The sequence below is a fragment of the Falco naumanni genome, chromosome 13 (assembly GCF_017639655.2).
Source record: "Falco naumanni isolate bFalNau1 chromosome 13, bFalNau1.pat, whole genome shotgun sequence".
Classification (NCBI taxonomy): domain Eukaryota; kingdom Metazoa; phylum Chordata; class Aves; order Falconiformes; family Falconidae; genus Falco; species Falco naumanni.
The window spans coordinates 13466891-13491557 of NC_054066.1; the positions used below are offsets into that span (position 1 = coordinate 13466891).

A 24667-nucleotide genomic window follows, 5' to 3' on the forward strand; every position below is an offset into this window, starting at 1 on the left:
CCGCGCCGCGTCACGTGCAGCCAACCGCCGCGGTCGGCGCCGCTCGCGCGAGGCCCCTCCCCGGGTGGGCGGGGGCAGCGGCGGGGGGAGGAGGCCGCCCCGGCGGGGGGGGCGGGCGGCTCGCGCCCACCTCCGCGGCGGCGGGAGCGGCGGCGGGAGCGGCAGCGACGGCGGCGGCGGCGGCGGCGCCCCTCCCCCGGGGGCGGGGCCGCCCGGGCCGGCGGGCTGCTGGCGCCTCCCCCCGTCCCCTCCCCTCCCCCTCCCCGCCGTCCCCTCAGTAACTTGGCCGCCTTTTATCGGGCGAGCGGCGAGGCGGAGAGTTTATTGGTGCCGGAGCTGCGGCGCGGCCGGGGCGGGGAGCGAGCGCGGCGGAGGGCGGGGGGGCCCGGCCGGGCCCCGGTCCGGTCCGGTGCGGGACGATGCTGCGGCTGGTGTCGCTGAAGTTGGGGCGGCTGTACCGCTACGTGAAGCTGGCGGTGCTGGGCAGCCTGGCGGCGGCGCTGGTGCTGAACACGCACTCGCTGCTGGCCTCGCTGCAGCGCAACGAGCTGTCGGAGCGGCGCTTCCTGCAGCTCAATAAGTGCCCGGCCTGCTGGGGCACCAGCTGGTGCCGCAAGTTCCTCAACGGGCAGCTGCGGCTGGAGAGCTGGGGCCGCCTGCGCCTCTTCGACTTCTTCAACGTCAAGAACGTCTACTTCGCGCGCTACGGGGAGCCCCGCGAGGGCAGCCGCCGCGTCGTCCTCAAGCGGCTGGGCTCCGCGCAGGAGCTGGCCGACATCGACACCAAGATCTGCCGCCGCGCCACCGGCAGGGGCCGCTGCGACCTCCTGCAGGCCCTGCACGCCACCGAGTTCGCCAGCCTCAACGGCGACGTGCGGCTCCTCACCCCCGACGCCGTGGAGGGCTGGTCGGACCTGGTGCACTGCCCCTCGCAGCGCCTGCTCGACCGCCTGGTCCGCCGATACGCCGAGACCAAGGACTCGGGCAGCTTCCTGCTGCGCAACCTGAAGGACTCGGAGCGCATGCAGCTGCTCATCACCCTCGCCTTCAACCCCGAGCCGCTGGTGCTGCAGGTAAGCGCGCCCGACGGCCCGGCCCCGCCTGCTCTCCTTGGTGCTGCACTGCCCCCGCCGCTCGGCCGGCCCCGGCTGCCGGCCCCGTCCCGCCCGAGCCCCGCCGCCCCCCGTCCCGCCCGGGCCGGGGTCCCCTTGGCCGCCGTGCCGGGCGCGGGGGAGAGCGGCGCGGGGGGGTCGGACGGCGGCGAAACGCCGGGGGCCGCCCCTCGCTCTTTGCCCTGGCAGACCCTGCGTGCCGCGGGGCCGCCAGCCGAGCGGGTCGCCCGTTCCCGCGCTGGGCGGGGGCGTTTCTGTGTCTCGCTCACTCTCGGTCTTTCGTTCTTCCTCGACGACTTTGTGTGTTTCCCTGCTGTGCAGCCTCCCCGGTGCTGCCGTGCCCCAAGGCTTTTCACTCGCTCTCCATCCTTCCTGCCTTTCCCATCTAGGCGGGGACCTTGCTTGTCTGTTCGGCGGCGAGTTCTGGAAGCACGGTGGGGTGGCACGCTGTTAGGCAGATGCTTTCTGGTGCATTTATGCCTTTTTTACAGTTAAGTGTCAGGCTTTAATCCTATGGCGTCTCCAACAGTACATATATTCCTAGGTAGCAGTGTGAGTCGGTGATTAGTTTCTTAGGTTCTCATTTAACAAGCAGTGGGTAAAAGACTTTACCATAACGCTGTTGTGCTTTCCTTGTCAAAACCTGACTCGTGTGCTGTCATGTTCTCCTGTGCACTAAAGGCAGTTTTTGGCTTCGTGTTGATAAAAATTAGAAACGGGCATTTCATGGCCTGAAGAGAAAGCAACGAATGGTATTCACTTTTCAGTGGTTATGTGTTTTATATCCTTTATCAAGGGGGACTGGTTATGTGCGCAGACCAGAAATTTGTGCTTTAAGATGTTATGCAAGTTTTAAAGTGAAAAATTTGTAGGAAACTCATTCCGTGGCACCGCTCGGTTGCTTCTATTGCATATCTACTTATATGTGGAGCTTTGCATTTCAGCTCCTACCCCTATATGCTTGGAGGGCACTCCAAGTATGCCTTTAGTGTCCAAGTTTGGACTCAGAATTGTTTCATCTAACTACTGAACTGCCCTTGCCTTTGTCCAGTGTATGACAAAAAGAATATTTGCAAATATGTTTCAAAGCATCACGGTTATTACTGTTATAAACGTCTGCTGTTTCTGTAGTGAGAGGTCAAGAAATACCTAATGCTCAAAAAGCAGTGCTGCAGGCTTTACCCTGCAGCAAATTCACCTACTGATTAATTTCTAGAAAATGCCTTTATGACCTCTACTTAATTAAAAATATTTTTTTGGGTAGTATACCTTCTGCCCTTCGGTCTCTCCATGTACAGCTCTTAGGTTTTGTTTTCAAAGTAAGTTTCCCCTTTGCTTCTCAGCAGACCCAGGGTGCTGTATGTGTCTCTCATTTTGCCATAAAGTTGCTCTTGAGCACAGTGAAAAAGGAAACTCCACTTAAGTAAGAAAATCAAACCTGCTTTGCTTTCCTAAGTATATTTGGAAATTCTTTTGAGAATCAATTTGTTTTGGCTGCATTTCATGCCACTTAACAGTTTTGGTTTTGAACGCTGGTTCCAACATACTAAGCATAGACCTACACGGCCAGAAAACAGCTCTGTATGTTTGTTCATAATTTGCAGGGTGAATTTATTGTGTTACGGACAAAGGGTACAGCACAGCTGCACCATTTACTGTTGTGGGGTGGATCAAAGGCAGTGGGCAGCGCTGATTTAAGAACCTTGATTTCTGTCAGCTTCTTGATAAGCTGTGGATGAGCCCTGAGGCTGTCAGGCAAATCTGTTGAAGAGATGAAAATCTTTGGATGTGAACTTAACAAAGGACTTTGCTCACCATTTATCCTAGCGAAGGTGCAGCTGAGAGCAGAACAGGTCAAACTGGAGGGAAGTGAGGCAGCCTTTACCAGTCCAGAGTGTGGCAAGGTTGTCTGTCACCTCTTAACAGATGAAAAGTGTTTTGCAGAGTCTTGTAAATTTTGATGAATAGACATATGCTGGAAAATATTTCTGGGGAACTTCAAGCCAGCTTTGTGTGCTGAAACACTCTTAATGTATTCTCCAGAAGAGTATTCATCAACTTTGGTAATGGGTACTGGAGGTTTGAATACCTTCCTTTAGTTGGGAATGAAATACCTTAAATATATGAATCTGAACAAACACTTCTCATTTGCATAACGTCATGTACCACTCCATTCTCAGCCTCTACCCAAGAAACACATAAGGAACGGATAAATTCTGTGTTATGCAGCTATTGCAACAGCAAGATGCACGGCACACTTTATGAGGGTTAAAGTTACTTTACAGAAGTGAAAACTGACTGCTGAGAAGTTTGCTTGTATTTGTAAATAAGAAACATTAAACATCTTATGGTATAGTTTCTGTGGTGTTGGTGAGAGCAAATATTGGCACAGGAATGAGACTTGTAGGCTGATTTCTAAAAATCAACTGCTTCCAACAAAGGAAACATGCATGACATCATGAAGGATCAGATTTTGATTTTAAATAAATAATCGGTGCATTTAACTGGTGCTATTTGTCACCAGAAGGCACAAGGAAAAGTATTGCCAGTTTTTGTCTTGAGCTTTTCATGAAACGCTATTGTGACTGTTTAAAACACTGTCACAAATACAGTTTTGGTTCAGAAGTGGACGTGACTTCTAAACTCTTGGTGTCCATTGCATTAAAGTTTTGTTTAATTAAGTTACAGGAGCAGCCACGTGTAAATAGGCACTGAATTTTAAGCCTGATTTTTAATTTATAATAGAAAAATTGTGAGTCATCTACTAGAGCTAGTTACCTGTGGATTATAAAATGTTTTATCAGAGATTGGGATTAGCTTGAAGCCGATTCGGAGTATGGATTGTTCCTGAAGTGGTGTTGCTTACCAAATGCGTATTGTCACAACTGACTTAGAGCTTTTGCTCTAGGAAGTTTTCAGGTGGGGCTTTGACCCATAGCATGATGTACTTCAGTTACAAGTCTCTGAACAGTAGTAAACCAGTACAGTTTTGTATAGATTACTTACTGTAATCCTAGCTCAATATTTATATTTTTATAGCTTTCTTGTTATTATTCTTTATCCACATTTGTTAAAAAGTTGCATAGGTGTACTCAGTGAATAATTCAGTCCCTTTTGCCATTTTACCTCATGAAGCAAATGGAAGGACAGCTACATTATTATTTGGTACAGTTTACATCTTTTCTGGGTACTAAAATATTAAGAAAGAATTATTTCACCTGAAGTGTAAATGTTCAAGATTTAACTTCTCATAGGTTTGGGGATTTTCCTTCCTTTTTCTAATAGCCCTTTACTAAAAAGTATTTGCCTTTATTGCAGAAAAGTAAGTTGTGATCTGTAACCAAAATTTGCTACATCTAAACCAATATTTTATATAAACATGAACAGCTTATTCGGACAAAAGCAACAACAAAACTTGCTGATGTTCCCTTCAACTCTCTTAATGGAAAACAGAGTATTTTAAATGGGAATCACCTGGAGGATAGGATCTGTGCATGGCATCTAATTCATATTTGAATATGATGACTTTGTGTGTCAAATACTTGCAAAGATAGGTTGGCAAAAGTGGCCTTGTGAAGAAATAGCAATACTTTAACAATAAATGGGATTACAGACTGAGTGCAGTGTGAATATTTACTTCTTCCAGACTTCTTAGAACCAGCATGGATGTAAGTAAATTTATCCTCACCCTATGACTTTTAATAAATCGCTCACCTTCTAGTTTGTCTTTTAAAAAATACTGTAGTGGAGAAGCTTTCTCCATTTTGCTTAACCATGATGTGCACTCAAATAAGGATGTTACTCAACTTGATGAAGTAATGTGATTAATTTTTATCTTCACTGGCAAGTAGAAACATAAACTTACTGTTACAGAACCAAAAATGTTTTCTGCTTACCGTTCATTTCCATAAAGGATGAGATTGTTCAATCTTTGGCTCTTACACAGATTCTTCTTCTCCCCCCCTGCCCCCCAATTCCTAACAAGATTTTTTTTCTGAAACCAAGGCAATTAAACAGAAAGATTTGGGGAAACAGTTAAGCTTTCTCTAGACTTACCTGTTATTTTCCATAGAGCTCCTGCACTGATCTCTGCCAGCCTTCAGATTTCCTGTTTTGAGCCACTGGGGCTATCTCTTAACAGTTTTTGAGCTGCTGTCCTTGTGCCACCGTAGCTGCCATGCCATGAGCCATGGTATGCAACCACACATTGTCCAACACATGAAGGCCTGTGGCAAAGTTTGAAGTTCTATACTTAAACACCTCCCCCCCCACCCCAAAAACAAGAACACCCCAAAACCAGGGCAAAGTGGAGAATTCCTTGTTATGAGAGTTGGGGAAACTACAGTATAACTCACTAGTGCTGAAATAAGAAATTGTTTCTAGGTTAAAAAATTGTGTTTTTCAGTAAAGGAGTTGTATTTCTCCTAATATCTTATGGTTAACTGAAAAGACAGTTTACGTCTGTCTTGATGAAACTGAAACGCAGGTTCTATAAATGGTTGTGGCAAAAGTGCATCTAGAGCTGGTCTTGCAGTACTCAGTCTTGCCTTTGTGCTGGCTGTGGTATTGCTGTACAGTACTGCCAGATGCACTATTAAAATGACAATGCATTTGCTTTGTTTTCAAAGTGCCGTGCTTTAACCCCAGCTGGTAGCTGAGCCCTGCACAGCTGCTTGCTCTCTCCCCTCACAGTGGGATGGGGGAGAGAATCAGAAGAGTAAATGTGAGAAAACTCGCGGGTTGAGATAAAAACAGTTCAATAAAATAAAAGTAAATGGTAAAGCAAAATCTGTGTGCACAAGTAAAACAAAACAAGGAATTCATTCACCACTTCCAGGTTCCAGGCAGGCAGGTGTTCAGCCATTGCCAGGAAAGCAGGGCTCCACCACGTCTAACAGCTACCTGGGGAGACAAACGCCATCACTTTGAACGTCCCCCCGCTTCCTTCTCCTTCCCCCAGCTTTGTATGCTGAGCATGACATCGTGTGGTATGGAATATCCCTGTGGTCAGGTGGGGTCAGCCTTCCCAGCTGTGTCCCCTCCCAGACTCCTTGGGCACCCCCAGCATGAGGGCTGGCTGGGCAGTATGAAAGGCAGAAAAGGCCTTGACTCTGTTTAAGCACTACTCAGCAATAACAAAAACATCCCTGTGTAATCAACACTGTTTTCAGCACAAATCCAAAACATAGATCCATACTAGCTCCTATGGAAAAAAATTAATTCAGTCTCTGTCAAAACTAGCACACAAAGTAAACCTGAAGTTTCCAGACAAACTTTGCTATTAAAATAAAAGTAAATAAAATGCTTGCAAGTAATGTGTTGGGTTTTTCTTAAACTATAGAAGGTGTCTGTGAATTACATCTAGACTGCATTAATGCCACTTTTTGAGCCATAGCTTTTAACAACCTGTTTAAAATAGAGAGTCTTCAAAGAATGATGTTGAGCGTTTGTATCTTGTATGTAAATTACAAGTCTCAAAGGCTTCTGTTTCTAACTCTAAGAAAAATTCCAATACCTATGTGGAAAACAGCAGTATTTCTGCATTTTTTAATAGATTGTGTAAATCATTGCCCATCCCTCAGATACGTATTTAGCTTTCAAAATACTTAAGATTAATGGCTTCTTCTCACAATTTCTGATCATTGCTATACCTTCTAGGGAAAAAAAGCCTCAAACCAACAGCTGTATCTCTATTCCTAGTATAATTACTCTGCGTGAACAGTCTGCTGCCACATAACCTAAAATTCTGGTTTCTCTTCATGTTACCATTACGTTTTCTGTTTTGGTTTTGTTATGCGAAGAACAATCATTGACATCTGGTAAACGTATATTAAACATTAACTGTGATGTGTGTGAAACAATTCCTTGTGCTGAATTCACTCAAAGTAGCAATTTAGCCACATGTTTTACAGAATTATTCTGCTGATCCATATATAACTCAGTAAGAAGTAAATGGGCAAATTTTCTTGCCTGGTATTTCTCTTTTTTTTTTTATCATACAGACTGTTCTAGTCATAGGTTATTTTCTGTAGTTCTATTCTAAATACACTAGTAGAATACCATCTAGATTTAATACTTTGTGCCTTTTAAACTTTCCTCATTACTCAGTTTGGTGTTCCTGATACATAAATTCCTATGCTAAATACCAAGCAGTAGATTTAAGGCAGTTATCTGCACTGCCTGATATGTCCTCTAGTGGACTTGTATTATTTAAGTCCTGGCTTACTGGCATTTTGACATATTGAGTAGTATTTAGTGGCTAGTATTTTAAAATGTTGAATATTTTCCTCTGATCTTTAGGAAAAAGTTAAAACTTAGGTTGAGATCAATTGTTACTAGTCATGTTATCTGCAGTTGCTTTGAAGCTTTTTGGTTTTCTGCAATTTCATATATTAATTAATTTTAAAGATGCACTGTAGTCTGCTGCAGACAATTATAGAACATGACTACCTGACAGTCTGTGTCGTGTCCCCCCCCCCCCCCCTTTAATCCCTTGCAGTTGGATTATTTTTTTGTTTGAAAGCTATTTTTTCTTTCTGCAGTAAACATAGACTAGGCGTAACAAATGTTTCAACAAGTGCTACTTTACGGATACATTGATTTTTATTTTTATTTTCAGGTCTTTTCTTAAAATTCTTTCTTGCAGAAATCAGTTCTCTGACACCTGTAGAAAAGATAATTCAGAAAGCAAAGGATTTAAATTTTAGGTTTTAAAAGTGAGGCTTTAGTCTTTCTTGATTCCTGTTTTACATACTTCTAAGTATTGTGGAGAAAGATTAATTTGCTGTCTGCCCCTGAATTTCCATTGTGCACATTTTTAAAAAGAAATGAACAATTTTTGTATTTTTGAATTAGAATTGAGTGGCCTCGTGTTACAAGAATATTCCACTAATTTAATTGTATTGAAAACTGAAGAACTACTCTTTGCAGTAGCATATGAGTATATGTATTAGGCCAGAACTGGCTTGTACTTGTCATGTTACCATATTTAATTATGTTCCTTTAAATGATCAAAACTATTTTCATCATTCCTTCTGGTGAAACTTTCCTAAAGTGAAGACGTGAAAGTAAAGTATAAAGAAAGTTTTGGAATACTTTAGAAATGCTTGAAGAAGTTATTGTGGGGTATGTGTTATGATGAATGACTATGTTAATGTAGAGGCTCCTGAGAAATCACTAAACAGACTTAACCAGAAATCCTCCTGATAAATTTTAACTCCTAGCAGTTTTCAATAATGCAAAAAAGGTCCGTTACCCCACTTTCCAAACCTTGAAATACCAATGTTGTCCATTTGCTTCTGGTATGTCTGATGTAGAGGGAGATCTATGTTTTACTTCCCTGAATTAAGTAATTGAGGCTTTGTTTTAGTCTTTTCAATTTTGCAAGTGAACTTTCAGAAATAAGACTAAGCCATCTCTGCTAGAACTTCTTCATAGTGGTATATTCCAGACTCATAACTGATGGGAAGTACATAGTCATCATTTTCATCTGTTGCAAATTTAACCTGAACAAACTTCTATGACATACAAGCTAATTTGAACAGGTACCAACCAATATGGCATTAAATTTTCTTTACTATGGTTATTGCGTTTAGTCATTATTCATTAATTTGTTTGGAGAAATGACATACCTCTGCTAACATTGTGAAATACAAGTTTTACAGTTCAACTTAATCATTGAGCAACGTGTAATTCTAAGTATTTAGAGTTGTCTGCCTATTTTTGTTCTATAATGTGTCAAGTGAACCTGCTACCTCTTGTTGGTGTTAATTTTATGTGGTGACTGATTGAAATGTAATAAAACTGAACAAAAGTCAACTAAATGAAAGGATCATAGTTTCAATGGGGATACTAATATTTGGAATGAAATCCAGTCTTCCCTGTGTGTGTAGGCTATATATATATATGTATATGCCTAACTTCTGTGGGAGTTTCAGTTGAATGTCAAATGATTTGGTATATAGTTAAGAATGAAATTGTTTTCATTATAGTCACTAGCATTCACAAATACATTTGAATACGTATCTTCCAGAACGCAGGTCCATTCCTGACAAAAGAAGGCATCTGCGTTCAGGCTGTGCTTTTTAACCTTCTTTGATCTGAAAAGTTTCATAGTAAAATGTGACCTCTAGCTCTTTGTGGTTTTAGAGCTTTACTTATTTGCCTTGGTGACTAACACAAGTGCTACTTCTGTTTACACTGCAGAATCAACAGTACTCTGTGAAAGAGAACTAGGTTTTTTCCTTTTGAGGAAGAGCATATTATAAATTATACTTCCTGTGCCAGTTTGTGCCGGGGCAAACACAGTTCAGTAGGATGGTTTTAGTGAAGGCATCACATAGAATGTAATTTTGTCATGAAGGTCCTCAGGGTCATAAGCAGTAGGAAGATAGGTCCTCACTCTGTTTTGCATTTTTTAATTATTATTATTTTTTCATCATATTTAAGGTGTAGCTCTTTGTTTGGGTTTCTCTGGTTTTTGGTGGTTGTTTTTAGTGGTTTTTTTTTAGATGGAACTCACTTCAAACAAAAATTGGTAGTGACATGTAGCATCTTGTAGAGTAGGTGTGAAAATGAGAAGTATTTTTTAATGGTACAGGAAACAGTAGCTCAAATATGTCAGCTGTTTCTTAAACTTCTGGCTTTTTTTTTTTTACATGCTTGATTATGATAAACTAATATTCTTTTAAGTGTTTAATTAAAAGGGGATTTGTGTTATTGCAGACTACAATAGGCTTTATCAGCTTCAAGCTGGTGAGCCTTCACTGCGTGATCTAATTCAGAGCTCTGAACATTCAAAACCAGTGGCAGATTTGTATATCCATCCTCTCGTGTTTAGACAGATGGAAGTGAGGAAGACAAATGCACTGATAGGGTGTTTTATGCTTCAAGGAAATTATAAATTCACCCTATTAATTCTCAATATTCTGAAATTACAGTGTATTTTTTTTTAAAGACATAAATGAAAGTATTATTCTTTCAGGAACAAAATGTCCTTTGTCCCTTTGATGGTGTTTGTTCAGGTTTTTAAGCCTTGCTTAGAGAGGTATTCTGTAGCTACACTGATTAGGGCAACTAAAATATTTTTTTGATGTATGTGTCTCTAGGAATGGAGGTAGCCGAATTTTTTGTCATATTTACTGGTTTCCATCCTTCTGTTAGAAGTTTATACATATTTCTCTGTGAATAGAGAAAGATAACGACTTTAATGAGGGAAAACTTACTAAGCTACCTCTTTGTAGTTTGTCATATGCGCTACTATATTTTAAAACAGTTTTAAAAGCTTAATTGTCTGTGGTTTCCATGGATTTGCGTGTATATTCGCAGACAAAATGTGAGTGGGTGCATCAGAATTGCAGATTCTTTTGTCAGATAGCTGATTCTGGTTTTGAGCAAGGGCTTGGTTTTTATCAAAGTTGTCTAATACACATTTTTAAGTCTCCAAATAGCATATTCATGTACAAAATTATCTTATGAAATATTTATGCTACAAATAATTTGATAATTAAAAACTAAAATAATATAAAGCCTTTCTCCACAGAAATCTGAAATTTTTGGCAGCTACCCACTAAGATTTTTGTTTCTAAATGCACCTTGTTCATGGAAGACATGTTTAATGACTGTACAAATTTGTTTTCATGTCTTACTGGCTTTCAAAATTTGAATACATGGAGAAAAAAAATCCTCAAGTTAGCTGCAGTTTCATCTAGAAAGATGCTTTCAGAATAGAATAGTGCAAAAAGTTACAAATCTCTGCTTGCAAAGACAACAGATCTGCACTTTAATTAATATTCATCAAATTCACTGAGTGAATATAAAACTCCTGAATGAGGCACTTGTACATATTTTTACCCCCTTCTTCAGCTGCTGACTTGGGTAACGAAGTGTAGATGTGGCTGTTACATGCCAGTTGGAAGGGAGCCAAAACAGAGATGTTGTTTGTACATGTGCAGATGTTGGCAGGATTCCCTGCACTCCTGTTGTCAAAGGATCTTTTTATTTCCACAGAGTTCTAAATATATCTGTGTTACAGTATGGCATGCAGATATTTTACTAGTAATGTCTGGGATGTTCACTTCTTAATAAACCAAACTGCCCCTAGAATTTCTTGTGTGAAATGAAATTCAGTGTACGTGGCGCAGGAAGCGTGATGGATATGTTTTGAAGATCAGTGTACCATTGTGACTAACGCTGTACTTTCAAAATCAGTATAATCCCATTACATAAATCCCTGCTGCTGCTGGAAAGGAAGGGTCCTCTTAGCTTCTCTCCTGTCTTATGCACGTGGCTGTTCAGGCCTTCTCCCTTCCTTCTGTCAGTACTAGCATGATGTGGTGATGTGATGAGCTGGATCAGGCTACTGATGCAGCTGAACACCAGCCCAGCAAGTCCCAGGTGCATTGCCTTCCTAATGACATGAAAGAGGGAATGGAAATGAGTGTGCTTGATGGCTTGGGAGGGATGGACACCTTCGCTTCCAATGGTAGCATGGCTTTTGCCAGGTTCAGCTGTTTGTGGTTGAATTTGTACTTGGAAAGGGAGGCAAGACATAAACAGAGCAGGACTGGAATATTGGGAAGGAGAGGGGTGGAAAAGGAAGGAGTGGGGTGGTCCAAAGTCATAATTACCTGAATATTTCACCATCATTGCTGTAGCAATTGAATATGTTGCAGTGAGTGCTGACAAAATGCAGCATTATGAAAATGTTGCACAGTTAGTCAAATCAGTTAAACTTGTGTTTATCAGAAAATTTTCTCCAATTTAAGATACAAATTTGACTTTATGAGATATGGATAAGGTAGTCTTGAATAATGGGTACTGGACTGATAGGTACACACATTCTGACTTCCCCAGTACTAAGCTGTATGGCTTTTTCCCGATGGATACCAGTAGGCGGTATTTTGAATTTTCCTGTATGCCCACTGGTACCACTCACTGGAATGAAAAGTTTTTGCTTGCCCAGAGTTCTCTGGAGGTTATGCCTTAGCACCAACTCCTGCTTGCTTCTTCTGAGTGAAGTTGCATGTTCCTTTGTAAATAAGTAATTTAATTGGATGGACAACAGCCACTTGCTTATTGGTTTGTTCCAATACTGATCCAGAACGGAATACAGTAATGATAACTGTGCAGGAAATCTCATTTAGTGGCCTTTATTGATGCCACAGACATGAATTTTCATTATATTGGTCTGTTTGTAAAATAAGTAAGGAACACTGAATTAGCACACATTTCATTTATTGGAAGATTATTTTGCTTGCAAAATAAGCAAAAAAAACCCAGGGAAAAAAAAAAAAAAAGCCAGCTTCTTAACTGTGGAATGTATCTTGCCCTGAACTAGTGGATGTTTGCCTGTACTTACCACCTTCATAAACTGCCCTGAAGCCTACAGATTAAAAAAACCTGAAGACTGCTTAATGTCATCCTTATTGCATAATAGATTCAGTTACAGAGATTTAGTTCTGCTCAGTTATATAGTTATACAGTTATATAGTTTCACAGCTTGAAAATGTCATACTGGTCTCAAACCCATCCTATTAGTTCTGTATCATCCTCTGGACCAGATTTGTCTATGTGAGTAGATAGGTAATCAAAATAGAGTAAAAGTCCAGACACTTAGGCACCCCAAAAACTTTGAACCTATTCTGTTATTAATATGGGTCTGATGTCCTTTTGACCAACCAAGAAAGGTTCCTTGCAGTGGTAAACATAGTTATGTCCTTTAAAATTGTCTTCTGCGCTTGCTATGTTAGGAGTTAGCTTAATGGCTTTTGCTGTCAAATGGCAAACTATGTCAACAATATATATTATTTATTATTTTAATTTCTTCACATGTGCTATATAGGCAAGATTTTCTGTGTAGAAACTTTGAAGAGTCCTTGAAAATTCCATAGAGGACATCTTGATCCAGAGTAGTCTGGGATGGATGCTCAGCTTGCAGGAGGATCCAATTATCGAGCAGTGTTAACACATAAACGAATGGATATTTTTACTGTCTCCAAATTACATTTAAAATATGGAATAGTTTTAAAACTATAGATGAACAAATTGAAATGTTTTTAAGCATTCCAAGCAAGGGCTGCTGGAAGCTAGGTACAAGTTAACCTGGTACTTGGCCTTCATTTTACATATGGGCTCAATTAGGGCCTCCATAACATTTATTAAATGTGTTAATCATATGAAACAAAAAGTGTTTTAATGACCATTAAGCCATGCCCTTTCAACAAAAACCACTTAAATGTGAAAGTGGGCATTTTTCAATTGTGCAAACTAGAAAGCTCATCTTCTTGATGAGAGTAGCTAGATAAGATTTAACAGTGTGTCATAACATCATAAGGCTTGTATTCAGAATGGGAATCTTAAAATGGTAACCTTGCATGCTCTGATGCTACCTTCTGTTAAGTATTTTATGGTTTTGGTAATAATACTTGCCTTAAGCTTTTCTGTTCTTACATTTATAAAAATAAAAATTCAGTAAAGGCTGCTCTTGCGCTGGAGAACTTTAGGTTCTCCCCTGCCATGTGATCAGAAGTACTCTGATGCCTTCTATTTGACGGGTATATATATTTGGAATAAGACATATAAACAGTTCTTACTTGACATGAAAACGGGGAAGGGCTCTGAGTAACTTTGCATAGAAGTTGGCAAGGTCTGTGCTTCCAGAGCAGAAACTTCGATCCCAAATCTTCTCTCTCTGAAAGGCCTTTAGAAGAAGGATGGCAATGAGCATGCTGTAGGAAGGTGAACTGGTTTGCTGGGCTGGAAACTCTCCGAAGTGAGAGCCACGTGGAGTGTTAGAGTGACCTTCTCCAATATCAGTGGCATAGAAATAAAAACGAATGTCCAAATCTTTTCTTCACCTTCTTTTCTGGGGAGTGGAGGGAGCACTGTGTGGACCCAATCATAACTGTTCCTTTTCCCCAGTCACCTCTGTATAGTTTTGCACTTCTTCAGACAGTGATTCAGAATGGGTGAGAAAGGAATTGTAGCTGCCTGTGAATTGCTGGGAGAAGTTGCACAATGGGAGTAGTTGTGTTTCCCAGAGGCTTTGATGTGCTTTAGCAAACCTTTTCATTAGTAGCATTTGTACATAAAAGTTCTGTAGCAAAGATTCCAGTTTTGTAGTGAAATAGTAGATTGAGACAATCTCTCCACAGGATTTTGTTTCGTATTTCCTGAAACCTGCAGCTATTGTGAAATCCTAAAAATTCCATATAACCAAGAGAAACTATTGTTGCACTGCCAAGCAAGTGTTCCTGTTTAGCTTTTTCTTCCTTTGTGTTTACCAGCAGCATCTTTTAAAAGACAGAGAAGACAACTATAAGAATTTTCCTCTTGTATATTGCTAGAGCTTTCATTGATCCAATGACCTTTTGGTTCAGAGGCCAGTTACTAGTCTTTTTAATGAAACTTGGTTCCTGACATGGCAGCATGCTTATGCAGAAAACGACTAGTGAAATATGCAAGCCAGTTCTGTGAGTAAAGATTGGAGTGCATGTGGGTGACATATTATTTTATTGGCTGTTGTGATCTTAGCAATTCTATTTTTGTTTTGTTTTGGTTTTTTTTTCCCCACAACTTTTTCAATTCACAATTCAAATTTAGAATTTAATATAGTTGTAACTTTGCTGTTTGCATTTCAAGAATAAGTATTAATTCTTTGGAGTAGATGTGGCTTGCAATTCCCCGTGTATACAGGGCTTCTAGGGTTTCTGGCCAACATCGGTATTCTAACTTTGCCTTAGCATCAGCTGATGCCTAGTGTTTAAAATGATCAAAACTTCATCATCAAAGGAAGCACAGACGTGGGTGAAATCAAGGATTGTTGTAGGGGAGGTGTGGGTTCTAAGGCTATGGTGATTGGGTGTGTAAGCACTGTGTAGCTTTTCTAATTTTTTTAAAGTGGGATACATCCACAGATGGGTGAGTGCTGGGCATCTCTTTCCTAACTGGTCTTCTAGTTCAGATCTGTCCTACACAATGTGTTTCCTTCCAGTGTCTCTTTTCTCAATTTACCATAAATGTTTTCTGCTGCCATGGATTCCGGGAGGTATAAAGCTTCCGTTCAGACTGAAACCCACCATGCTGTTCAGCCCAAGGGTGGTAAAACCTTTGCGACACAGCAAGGTAGTGCACAAGGAAGGAGCATGTGCACACAGTGTTATCTCCTAATTGTCAAAACTAGTGTACATCTTATTCTGAAAGAGTGCTAACTTGTGTGCATTTGGGGCTTCTTCATTTAATATTTTAATGCTTTCTTCCTGATGCATAGTATGGAGGATAACTTTTAAATACTTGTCTGTTTATATTGAAGTTTTAGGGCACATTCAGCACACCTGAAGTAGGAGAAATATGCTGGTGAGCTGTTTTTTTTGTTGGTTTTGGGTTTTCTTTTTAATTGGTTGTAGTATGTTATTACTATCAAGTCTTTTATGTTAACTTCCAAGAAAACTAGTATTGGAGACAGATTTTACTTTTGATAAAAATGTTACGTGGCTGTGTGTAATAACGCACAGGGTATGTATGTAACAATTAATCAAGGGGTATATTGCTAAGGAGTATTATAGCATAAGAAACCCTAAGCTTTCTTTCATACCCTAATCTATTTTGTAGTTCTTTCTGTGAGAGATCTTCAAGTGAGAAGATACTCAAAGGTATACAGCCAACTGGGAAGAATGAGAAGGGGGTTATTGGAGAGAAGGAGGTGTCACCTTTTAAGGCTTTTTCCTTCGGGTTATTAAAAGAATTGGTTTTAATTGATAATATCAGATGCAAAATTATCTTGGTGGGAAATATACTTGCGTTAGTGCAATAGATGTGTATAAAACTCCAACAGAAAAAACATAGCTGGTAGAATTGTGCCTGCGTATGTGAATATGTGTGTATATATAGTATATGGAAAGCTAGATATGGGTTGTATGTATTTCAGGTCCTCCAACTCCTTACCCTTTAGTACTCCAGCAGGGCCTCTTGCTCACGTAAATATATTTTGTGTTTTTTTTTTTTTCTTTCCCTTCAAAACCTAGAAGGATCTGGAAATGTAGTGTTGATGGGTATTTACAGACGCCTCTTCTAAATCTTATTGAACAGCCTTTTGAAATCAAAGCTGTTTTGTATTGATGAAAATTTTTAAAAATCTTTTCATATACAGAGTTTTCCATCTGATGAGGGTTGGCCATTCGCAAAGTACTTAGGAGCATGCGGAAGAATGGTGGCCGTCAATTATGTTGGAGAGGAGCTGTGGAGTTACTTCAATGCACCGTGGGAGAAACGAGTGGATCTGGCCTGGCAATTAATGGAAATAGCTGAGCAGCTGACAAATAATGACTTTGAATTTGCACTCTACCTCCTTGATGTCAGCTTTGACAACTTTGCAGTTGGACCGAGAGATGGGAAAGTTATCATTGTAGATGCAGAAAACGTTCTGGTTGCAGACAAAAGGTTAATCAGACAGAGTAAGTGTCGTCTTTTTCTCCCCTCATCCCACATCTCTTGCTTCTTTCTCTGCAAGCACAATATTTAAAGTATTTATACTTGGTAAATACCCATTTTGTTGGCTTTACAACTAGACTACTAATTAACAAACTAATTAGCTTTCTTCTGCAATTAGACTACTAATTAACTTGACCGATTTGTCAATTTTATAAAGGGTTGAGGTTGCCTGAACTTGATTTACATGCACTTTTAATCTTTGTAGTCCTGCTTAAATGGAGAGGTGAGGGCAGGAGGAGACTGTTGGGACATGGAATGCATTTGTGTGGATGGATGGACAGATAGATGGTCTGGCTGACTGTCTTCTGTACCTTAACTAAAAAAGGGAGGTTCCTTTCGTCTTTTCCAGATATCTGTAAGGATGGAAGTCTTGACTTTATATTTTCTGTGAATGACAAGACAGTCTTACTGCCCTCTTTGCCTTATTTACATATCCTGCCTCTGGTTTGCTTGTTCAGGTTGGTGCTCTGTAATAATGGAACTGAAAGAACGGGTAATTTTAGTGCTGTTTCCAAATGGATATAGTGACAATTTGTTCATCTTCCTGTCAACTGTAAAAGCTCAAAGCAGTGCCAGCAGGAAAGATGTTTGACAAAGTGGCATGCCATGGGTTTATATTCCATTTGAGCTTACAAGGAAAACTTTACAGACCTAAGGGCTAGAAACATTGAAGACAAAACCCTAGATTCTGCAGAAGCCTATGGCAACAGGCCAAGTGATTCCAGTTTGCTTTGGGTGAATCTTTTTTTTTAAGATCTGCAAATAGACTTCATATGTTGTTCTGCCAAATTAACTTTAAGACTGTATTTTCTATCCACACACTTTTCTACAAGGAAATATGTTTTATGGGTTTTTTATTGGTGGTGTGGTTTTTTTTTGGGGGGGTGTGTTTGTTTTTTTTTTTTCCTATTAGATTTATTATATGTTCTCAAGTATCTTAGATTAAAATTATCTGATCCTACCAAGAAAACCTTTTAATGTATTGGATATCCAGTAAATTTACTTTAGTACCTATGGGCCACACAAATAAACTTTATTTTATTTTTTTTTCTTTTTCCACTCTCTTAAAGTAATACTACTTTGACTTCAAGCATGTCTGAATTGCTCAGGCACAAAGATGACCAAATGCACTCTGAAAAACTTGATATGTTCATGGAATAGGATCATGTAGCTTGTTGCAGAAGCTGAATGCTGAAAGTAGTGTCATGCTTGCATCTGTTGTCTATAGTTATCAGACTAGTTTGGATCTAACTGGGATTTTGCTGCATGAATTGCAATCTAACAATTAGGCAAGAACATGGAAAACAAATGAGGGCACAAGAAAGTTCCCAGTCTTTTTATAAACTTGCTATTTAATACTGATTTAATTAATCTTCTAGAAAGTTTCATTAAACAGTCTTTGTCCAGTGTGATTTAAATGCCTGTTTAGATATTTGAATATGTACCTTCTGCCCAACTGCACTGTATGGTAATATCTATTTGTACTTTGCGTGGGATTTCATATTTGAGTTTGCTGAAGTCCATCTTCCCCATTCTCATTTGTTGCTGGCTTCTTTTCCATTTTGAGTTTGCTGTTTGTTGTACAATTTTTGCATCACTTATTTATAGTCTTAGCAGTCATCCTTCAGTATGCTTTTTTTTTGTAGACTGGCTTATAGTGCACCATAAATGTGTAGACCAATAGTCAGCTCAGAGACCAGCAACCACAGATAAATCTTTATTTGTGCATCACATTACTAAAAGAGATCAGCACGACTATGAGACTCCATGACAAGGACCTCTTCTTCAATCTGCCAGTAATCTAGATACTTATAATGAAAGTTTTCTAACAAAAAGTAGTAAGAACTCAGGAGATTTCACACTTAGTAACTTCTTATGTATTATTGTTGTATAAGGTATTTTCTGTAAATCAGGTTTTAAGTTAAAGAAAGCTTTGTGGCAAGGCTGCTAGTTACACCTTCAAATTTTGATAACTTTAAACCTACGTGTAGAGTGTTTATACATGTACATAAATGCCACTAGTTTTTTTGAATTTTTTTCTTTCTTCAGAGATTATATGTAATTTATCTTTTTTTTTATATGCACTTCTTAGTTACTACCACATCTAAAGTAAGAAGTTTGAAAAGAATGTTTCAGAAGTTTATGGTAATTACTTCGCAATGGTTTTTTTGGTCTTTGGTAGACCACTTGCCAGTGGTAGTTCCCAGGGCAACTGGAGAAACAAATCTGTGTTGCTAAAATAATGTTGCTTGTTTATTTTTCTCTCAACTTCAGCTGTGGATCATTCTCTGGTACTTGTGTTTGCTACATTTTTTCCTCTGTGTATGTGTGTGAATGTAGATTTCATGTATTGAGTGTGCTGTTTTTTCTGCTTCCCTCTCTTTGCTGTCTATTTTACCCTGTTTCTTTCTTTCCCTTATTTTTTGTACTGCCAGGACCATTTCAGCAGAAGGGTATATCAAACTGCCAGATGCAATCTTAGACTAGAATGTTTAAGAGTTCAGCTAAACAAAGTTGGTTTATAGTTCACGTATTACCAGTTTGCTGTGTACTGAGCTTCTGATTGTATTCAGACACACATACACTCTTTCCTTCTCTTTCTCACTTTTTTTTTTTTTTCCTGTGTCCTTGTATTTCACAGATAAACCCGAGAACTGGGATGTATGGTATGAAAGCAAATTTGATGACTGTGATAAAGAAGCTTGTCTGTCGTTCTCAAAAGAGATTCTTTGTGCTCGTGTCACTGTGGACCACAATTATTATGCTATTTGTCAGAACCTTTTATCAAGACATGCCACATGGCGTGGCACTTCTGGAGGACTACTTCATGACCCCCCAGCTGAAATTGCCAAAGACGGCCGACTTGAGGCCTTGCTGGATGAGTGTGCCAACCCAAAGAAGCGATATGGTAGATTCCAAGCTGCAAAAGAACTGCGTGAATACCTTGCACAATTGAGTAACAATGTGAGGTAGTCCACAGAGAAATTTTTTTTTTGCAACACTGGCTAAAACACTATTGCAAAGACAATTAGAAAATGAAGTTTTGAACTTACATACTAAAAAGAGAAAATAAAAAAAAAAAACAAACTAGTTTATCAATTTTCTAAATACCATAAAAATACAATTTTATGGTGTTATAAGGTTTCTTTGCAAACAGACAAGGTACTTACTGAATTAAAACTTGAGCTACTATTGACTCTCCTCTCTAACTATTTAAAAGGGAGTAGGTCAAAAAAGACTGTGATAGCTTAATTGACAGCGTGTGTGTCAAAGGGTACTTTACATAAAACTGCATTAGTTTCACAGTTTTGTGAAGCTGATGTTCTTACTTGGAAAGTCAAGTTAGACTGATGGCCTGTTTTAAAGGCCTTTTTCCTGACATCATTGTCTCATTTTTGTGTTTGTTTAAACACCTTGAAGTGGCATTTACATCCAGTTAAATCTAGCTGTCTTCATTCTTTCAGATTTAACAGGCTTTCACATTGTTGTGGTGCAGTACATTCCTTCTGTGAGTGCAGGATTCCTATGTTTACTGTCTAATTTTAGGGGGTTTTACACTGTATTTTACTATGCTTACACATTGTGCATTTTTTTTTTTTTTAAGATCATCATAAATTCATATGTCACTTGAACTAACATTCACTCGATGTCTTTTGTAGTTTTGCCATTGGAAATATCACTTAGTGTAATTACTGTACAAAACTTTTACCCATCATGCCAGTATATACACATAACTGTTTAGCAGGAAATCATGATATGAGCAAACTCTATTTTTAATGAGATAATTAGAGAATTGGAGAGACACTACAATAAAAAGATTTCTATTAATTTGAATTGGGGATAGAGGCTTGACTAAAAATAAAAATTCACTAGTCCAGTGTAGTTAAGCATAAACCAAAGAAAATGGTTCTGTTTATTAGTTTCTAAACAAACAGTAAAGAAAAAAAGCTATACTGTAGTGAAGTTAATAATGCTCAAAATTCAATTTTAGTGGTCCTTGGTTACTGTTCGAAGAACTTTTAAAACTATGTGCTTATACTAGAAGAAAACCCTAATTTTAATAATAATGTCTAGCAAGTTAGCAGTTTGTTTTGCACCATTCCCAATTTTGTTGAATTCAAGTGTAATGGAGGTTACTGACTAGTCATCTTTAGGTTTACTAGCTAAATTAAGCTGTATTCACTCTAGACACCTTTTCTTGATTAAGTCTGACTGTTCCCAGTGCAGTTAAAATTGATTTGTTGCGGTTTGTGTAAATCTGGAATTGTTCTCATAAATTACAGTTTTTATAAAAACCTCAGTTACTGGACATGAACTCACTTAAAAGTTTGATCCTACCCCCTGCGTGCCCACCCCCCCCCCCCCCCTTTTTGTTTTTAACACTACTGTAATGCTTTGTTTTCCTGAAGTCTTATTCATAAACAGATAAAACAGATACTCTTAGGGAATGTACGCGTATTACTTCTTGTAACAATAATGAAGGAAACTAGTAATTCTTAAATGCGTGTATAAAACAGTATTTCCTATGAGCTAAAAATAATTCTGAACAAGGTAGCGAGTGTGTGCTACTTTGCTCTTGAAAGTTAGAATGCCTCATACAGCATCAGAAGACTGATGGAAGCTGTTGCTTTACCAAATTGCTGCAAATGCAAGGTCAGGAAAACAGCAAACTCACTGGCTGGTCCTTCTTTCTCAAATCTCAGAAAGTGGAGCCATATAAAGATGCAGAGTGCTCTTTGATTTCTTAGGTGACTATATTAAGGATATTTTGGAATTTGAAATTCGCACTTCAAGTCATCTTTACTTATGTAGCCCTAATTTGCTCCTAATCCTTTGTCTCATTTTCTGGAGCTGGGATGCCCAAGGCAGCTTTTAATTTTCATTTCTCCCTTTCCCCCCTTTCCCTCATTTGAAAATGGTTTTACATGATTGCTCTGGCACAAGCTGTCAGAGAAGGTTCATGTTATTTTTCATCATAAAATCCACTTATTTGAAGAAAATAGACTAGCCCTCAGACTAAATAACACTATGCTACCATAAAAGCCTTGACTTATCACTAAAGTTGATTTTTAGACATTTACCACATTTCCCAGTGAGCGAGTGGAGTATGATTGTTAAAGTTGTAAAAGAAACAAACACTGCCAGTTCTGGTTACTACTCAAGGCAGTGCTGTAACTGCCAGAATGTCCTTCCTATCAGATTTTGTTTGGGTTTAGTTCCCTCAGAAATAAATTACTAAAGCTGATTATAAAAGGAATTCGGAACTTTAAAAAAACAACACACAAACCAATACAGGGAAAACGTTGTGGAGAGCAATAAATCTTGTTCCGTTTGCACCTATCAGATATTTATTGTACAATAACAATTTATATTTTTAGTCATTGCCCATTATTATTGATGAACACGGTGAAATATTTTTGAATGAGATGTTTGGGGTTTGTATGTGCGTTACGATTGTCCTTTTGTACTGTAAGTTACTGTTTGATTGGAATATTTTATCAAAACTGTCTCCCTGTGCCTTTATATTACAAGAAAGTTGTTTCTGCAACTTCTAATGATATTAATAAAGAATACTTTAAGAACCTCATCTCAGACATTCATTTTCAGATCCGTAAGTCTCTTCAGATTGACTTAGTCTGGGATGTATTAAAAAATACATAGAACTAGTTTTTGTTGTGTTCCAGAATGCACTATTGTCAAAAGTGACATATAGGAACTTTTTTTTCCCCCTCATTCTTTCTAGTAGACTGATCAAAAGTATGAATGATCGGTGAGGAATCTTTCTGTTTTGGAGACTTGCTTTCTTAAAAACGTGATCAAGCCATATCTTTCTGTTCTGTTAACTGAAAGAAAATGTTTTTGAGTTAAGCAAGTTGGTATCTTCTTTCTTTATTGTTTGAGAAACTTAATTTTCCTTGTATTTGATCATTTATGTTGCTAGTACCACTGTGTCTTCAGTACAATATTCTAGCAGTTAATGTAACTTAAATACATAATGACTTTTGATGTTTCTCTTTTACTCTGTTTTTTTCAGTGACCAATTGCATTTGAAACGAAGCCCTGCAGTTGTTCTGAAGTATATATTCCCTTCTGACTTTCTGAGCTCAAAACCACTTGGATTTTTTTATTTTTTTTTAGTTGCACTGCACTTACATGTCCAGGAACTGCAGACATGCAGATTGAAACTTGTAAACTTTCCAGTCAAGATAGTTAGGATCTTAAGAGAAAAACAGCATGAATAACTGCTGCATTTTTTGTTTCAACAGTTTGCAGAATACAGCATAGCCTGATCCTGGTTGCCTTGAACTTCAGGACACGGGGTATCTGGTACTTTCTTGCCAGGTACATTTTCATTGTGAGATATGCTTCAAGTATGTTAAACTTTGTATGCTACTTGGATTTAGCAGAAAGATTAGATTAAATGCAATATTCTTTACCTTTATTAAAGTGGAGACCTTGGCTACCTTAAAAGGCACTAAAATGTTTTGGTTCTCTATAGTCTAATATTTCTGTCAAACCAGCAATGGTGGTTTCATGGATTCCTGTTTCCCCATGTGACATGTCTGAATCCAGTACTAACTTCTAAGCTCTTTTATTTGTTATCTGTGTTGTTTGAAACCTGTGATTTGGAGATCAAGATAGATTGGAGTGTGAGACCTCTGTAAAATGCACGTCCAGTGCGTATCAGAAAAATGTTCTCTTTGGGAGATCTATTTCTCAATTTGAAGATCTGGTATGCAGCCTGGTTAAACCGCTTTTGAAGTTCCTTATGGTTTCTTTGTATCTCATTCTTCCCATGCCTCTAAAAATCCAGTCATTTTTTATTTTATCAAATAAAAACTCGATTGGTCTTGATTTCACCTGCTTTTTTTGATTGAAGTTGCATTATACAGACTGCTAATTTATTTGATAGCCTTCATATGACTAGTACACTCATTATTAGTGTCACTGTTATGTCACCTTGGATGTGTGCCAGTGGTTCTTTTTTCCTGTTTCCTTACTTCCAGATCATGGTCAAAGATGTATAACAAGTTTAAATAGACCATTACCTCATTCTCCTTTAATGAACGAGAATGTTTTAAAGAAATTTTTCCTATGGTGATTTGTCATTTTTTTTAACATGACTCTCTAGATCTGACAAGTATTGGTTTGCCTTGGGTACTTCTAAGCATCACATTCCATTTTATGTTTCATACTGAGTTTTATGAACATGTTTTACTGTTCTTCCAGGCAAAAGCCTTTGGTAGTCTGACTTTACTGTACACTACATTAACGAGCTTTTGCTAGATGCAGAAAGGCCCTGTGGCTGCTAGCTGTTTTTGTAGAGTGTGCATGTGATGTCAGGACAATGAAGACTCTGTTGGTTTGGCAGCTGATGAGTCTGTTGTTGCTGCGCTGGTAGTATGGGAATATACCTGCTCTGTGTGGCTGAAAAGCTAGACAAATCTCAGGAGTGTTATTAATGAACATTTGCCACAAATACTGACTTGCGTGTTCAGGTTAGAGCACGAAAAGTTCTGACATCTAAGGCTGGTTTTTCTATTTGGTGGGTTAACTCCAGTGTTCTGAGAACAGCAGTGTGGAAGCAGAATATACTTCAAAGCAAAATAGACTTTATTGTACAGCTTGTGTTCAGGTAGAAAGAAGAGCATTTTTGGAGGGGTGGTGGTTTCAGGTAGCTTATTAGTCAATTTCAACACGCATCTTTCTATTCTGAACATAATTCTTTTGCATATGCTTAACTTGTACTACAGATTCTAGCTTTTGGTATTATTAAAGGGGGCTTAGTGCGGCCATTTAGTGTGCGCTTCATGTAACCATAGATTCCCAAATAGATGCCCTGTATCTTTTTTAAAAGAATGAGATTTTCAAAATTTAGTGGTTCTTTATTTTGTGCTTTTTTTCCTCCAAAATTAGTTCTGAAACTCAAAAACTGAGCAGCTGATTTAATTGCTGCCAACCATTAATGCAGTTTTAATTTTGACTTTAAAGTTCTCATCTTCTTTGGTTGTTCAGGCTGGAGTAGGAATATCTGTTTTTCTCTTAAATCTAGCAGTTCTCAGTGT

At 39.0% G+C, this 24667-nt stretch overlaps 1 protein-coding gene across 1 annotated transcript; it reads left to right on the forward strand.

Moving 5' to 3' along the window:
• Positions 1-216: 216 nt before the first annotated feature.
• Positions 217-23456, forward strand: DIPK2A (divergent protein kinase domain 2A). Its single transcript, XM_040613653.1, has 3 exons — positions 217-1073; positions 16261-16564; positions 19243-23456. The coding sequence occupies exons 1-3, from the start codon at positions 420-422 to the stop codon at positions 19572-19574; spliced, it is 1290 nt and encodes a 429-aa protein (XP_040469587.1). The 5' UTR covers positions 217-419; the 3' UTR covers positions 19575-23456.
• The last annotated feature ends 1211 nt before the right edge of the window (positions 23457-24667 follow it).

What these genes read in the sequence shown, in the direction of transcription:
- DIPK2A (XM_040613653.1), top strand. Translation starts at nt 420, where the DNA reads ATGCTGCGGCTGGTGTCGCTGAAGTTGGGGCGGCTGTACCGCTACGTG. An exon ending in CCGAGCCGCTGGTGCTGCAG is followed by an intron (nt 1,074 to 16,260) that starts GTAAGCGCGCCC and finishes TTTCATATACAG; the next exon opens with AGTTTTCCATCTGATGAGGG. An exon ending in CAAAAGGTTAATCAGACAGA is followed by an intron (nt 16,565 to 19,242) that starts GTAAGTGTCGTC and finishes TGTATTTCACAG; the next exon opens with ATAAACCCGAGAACTGGGAT.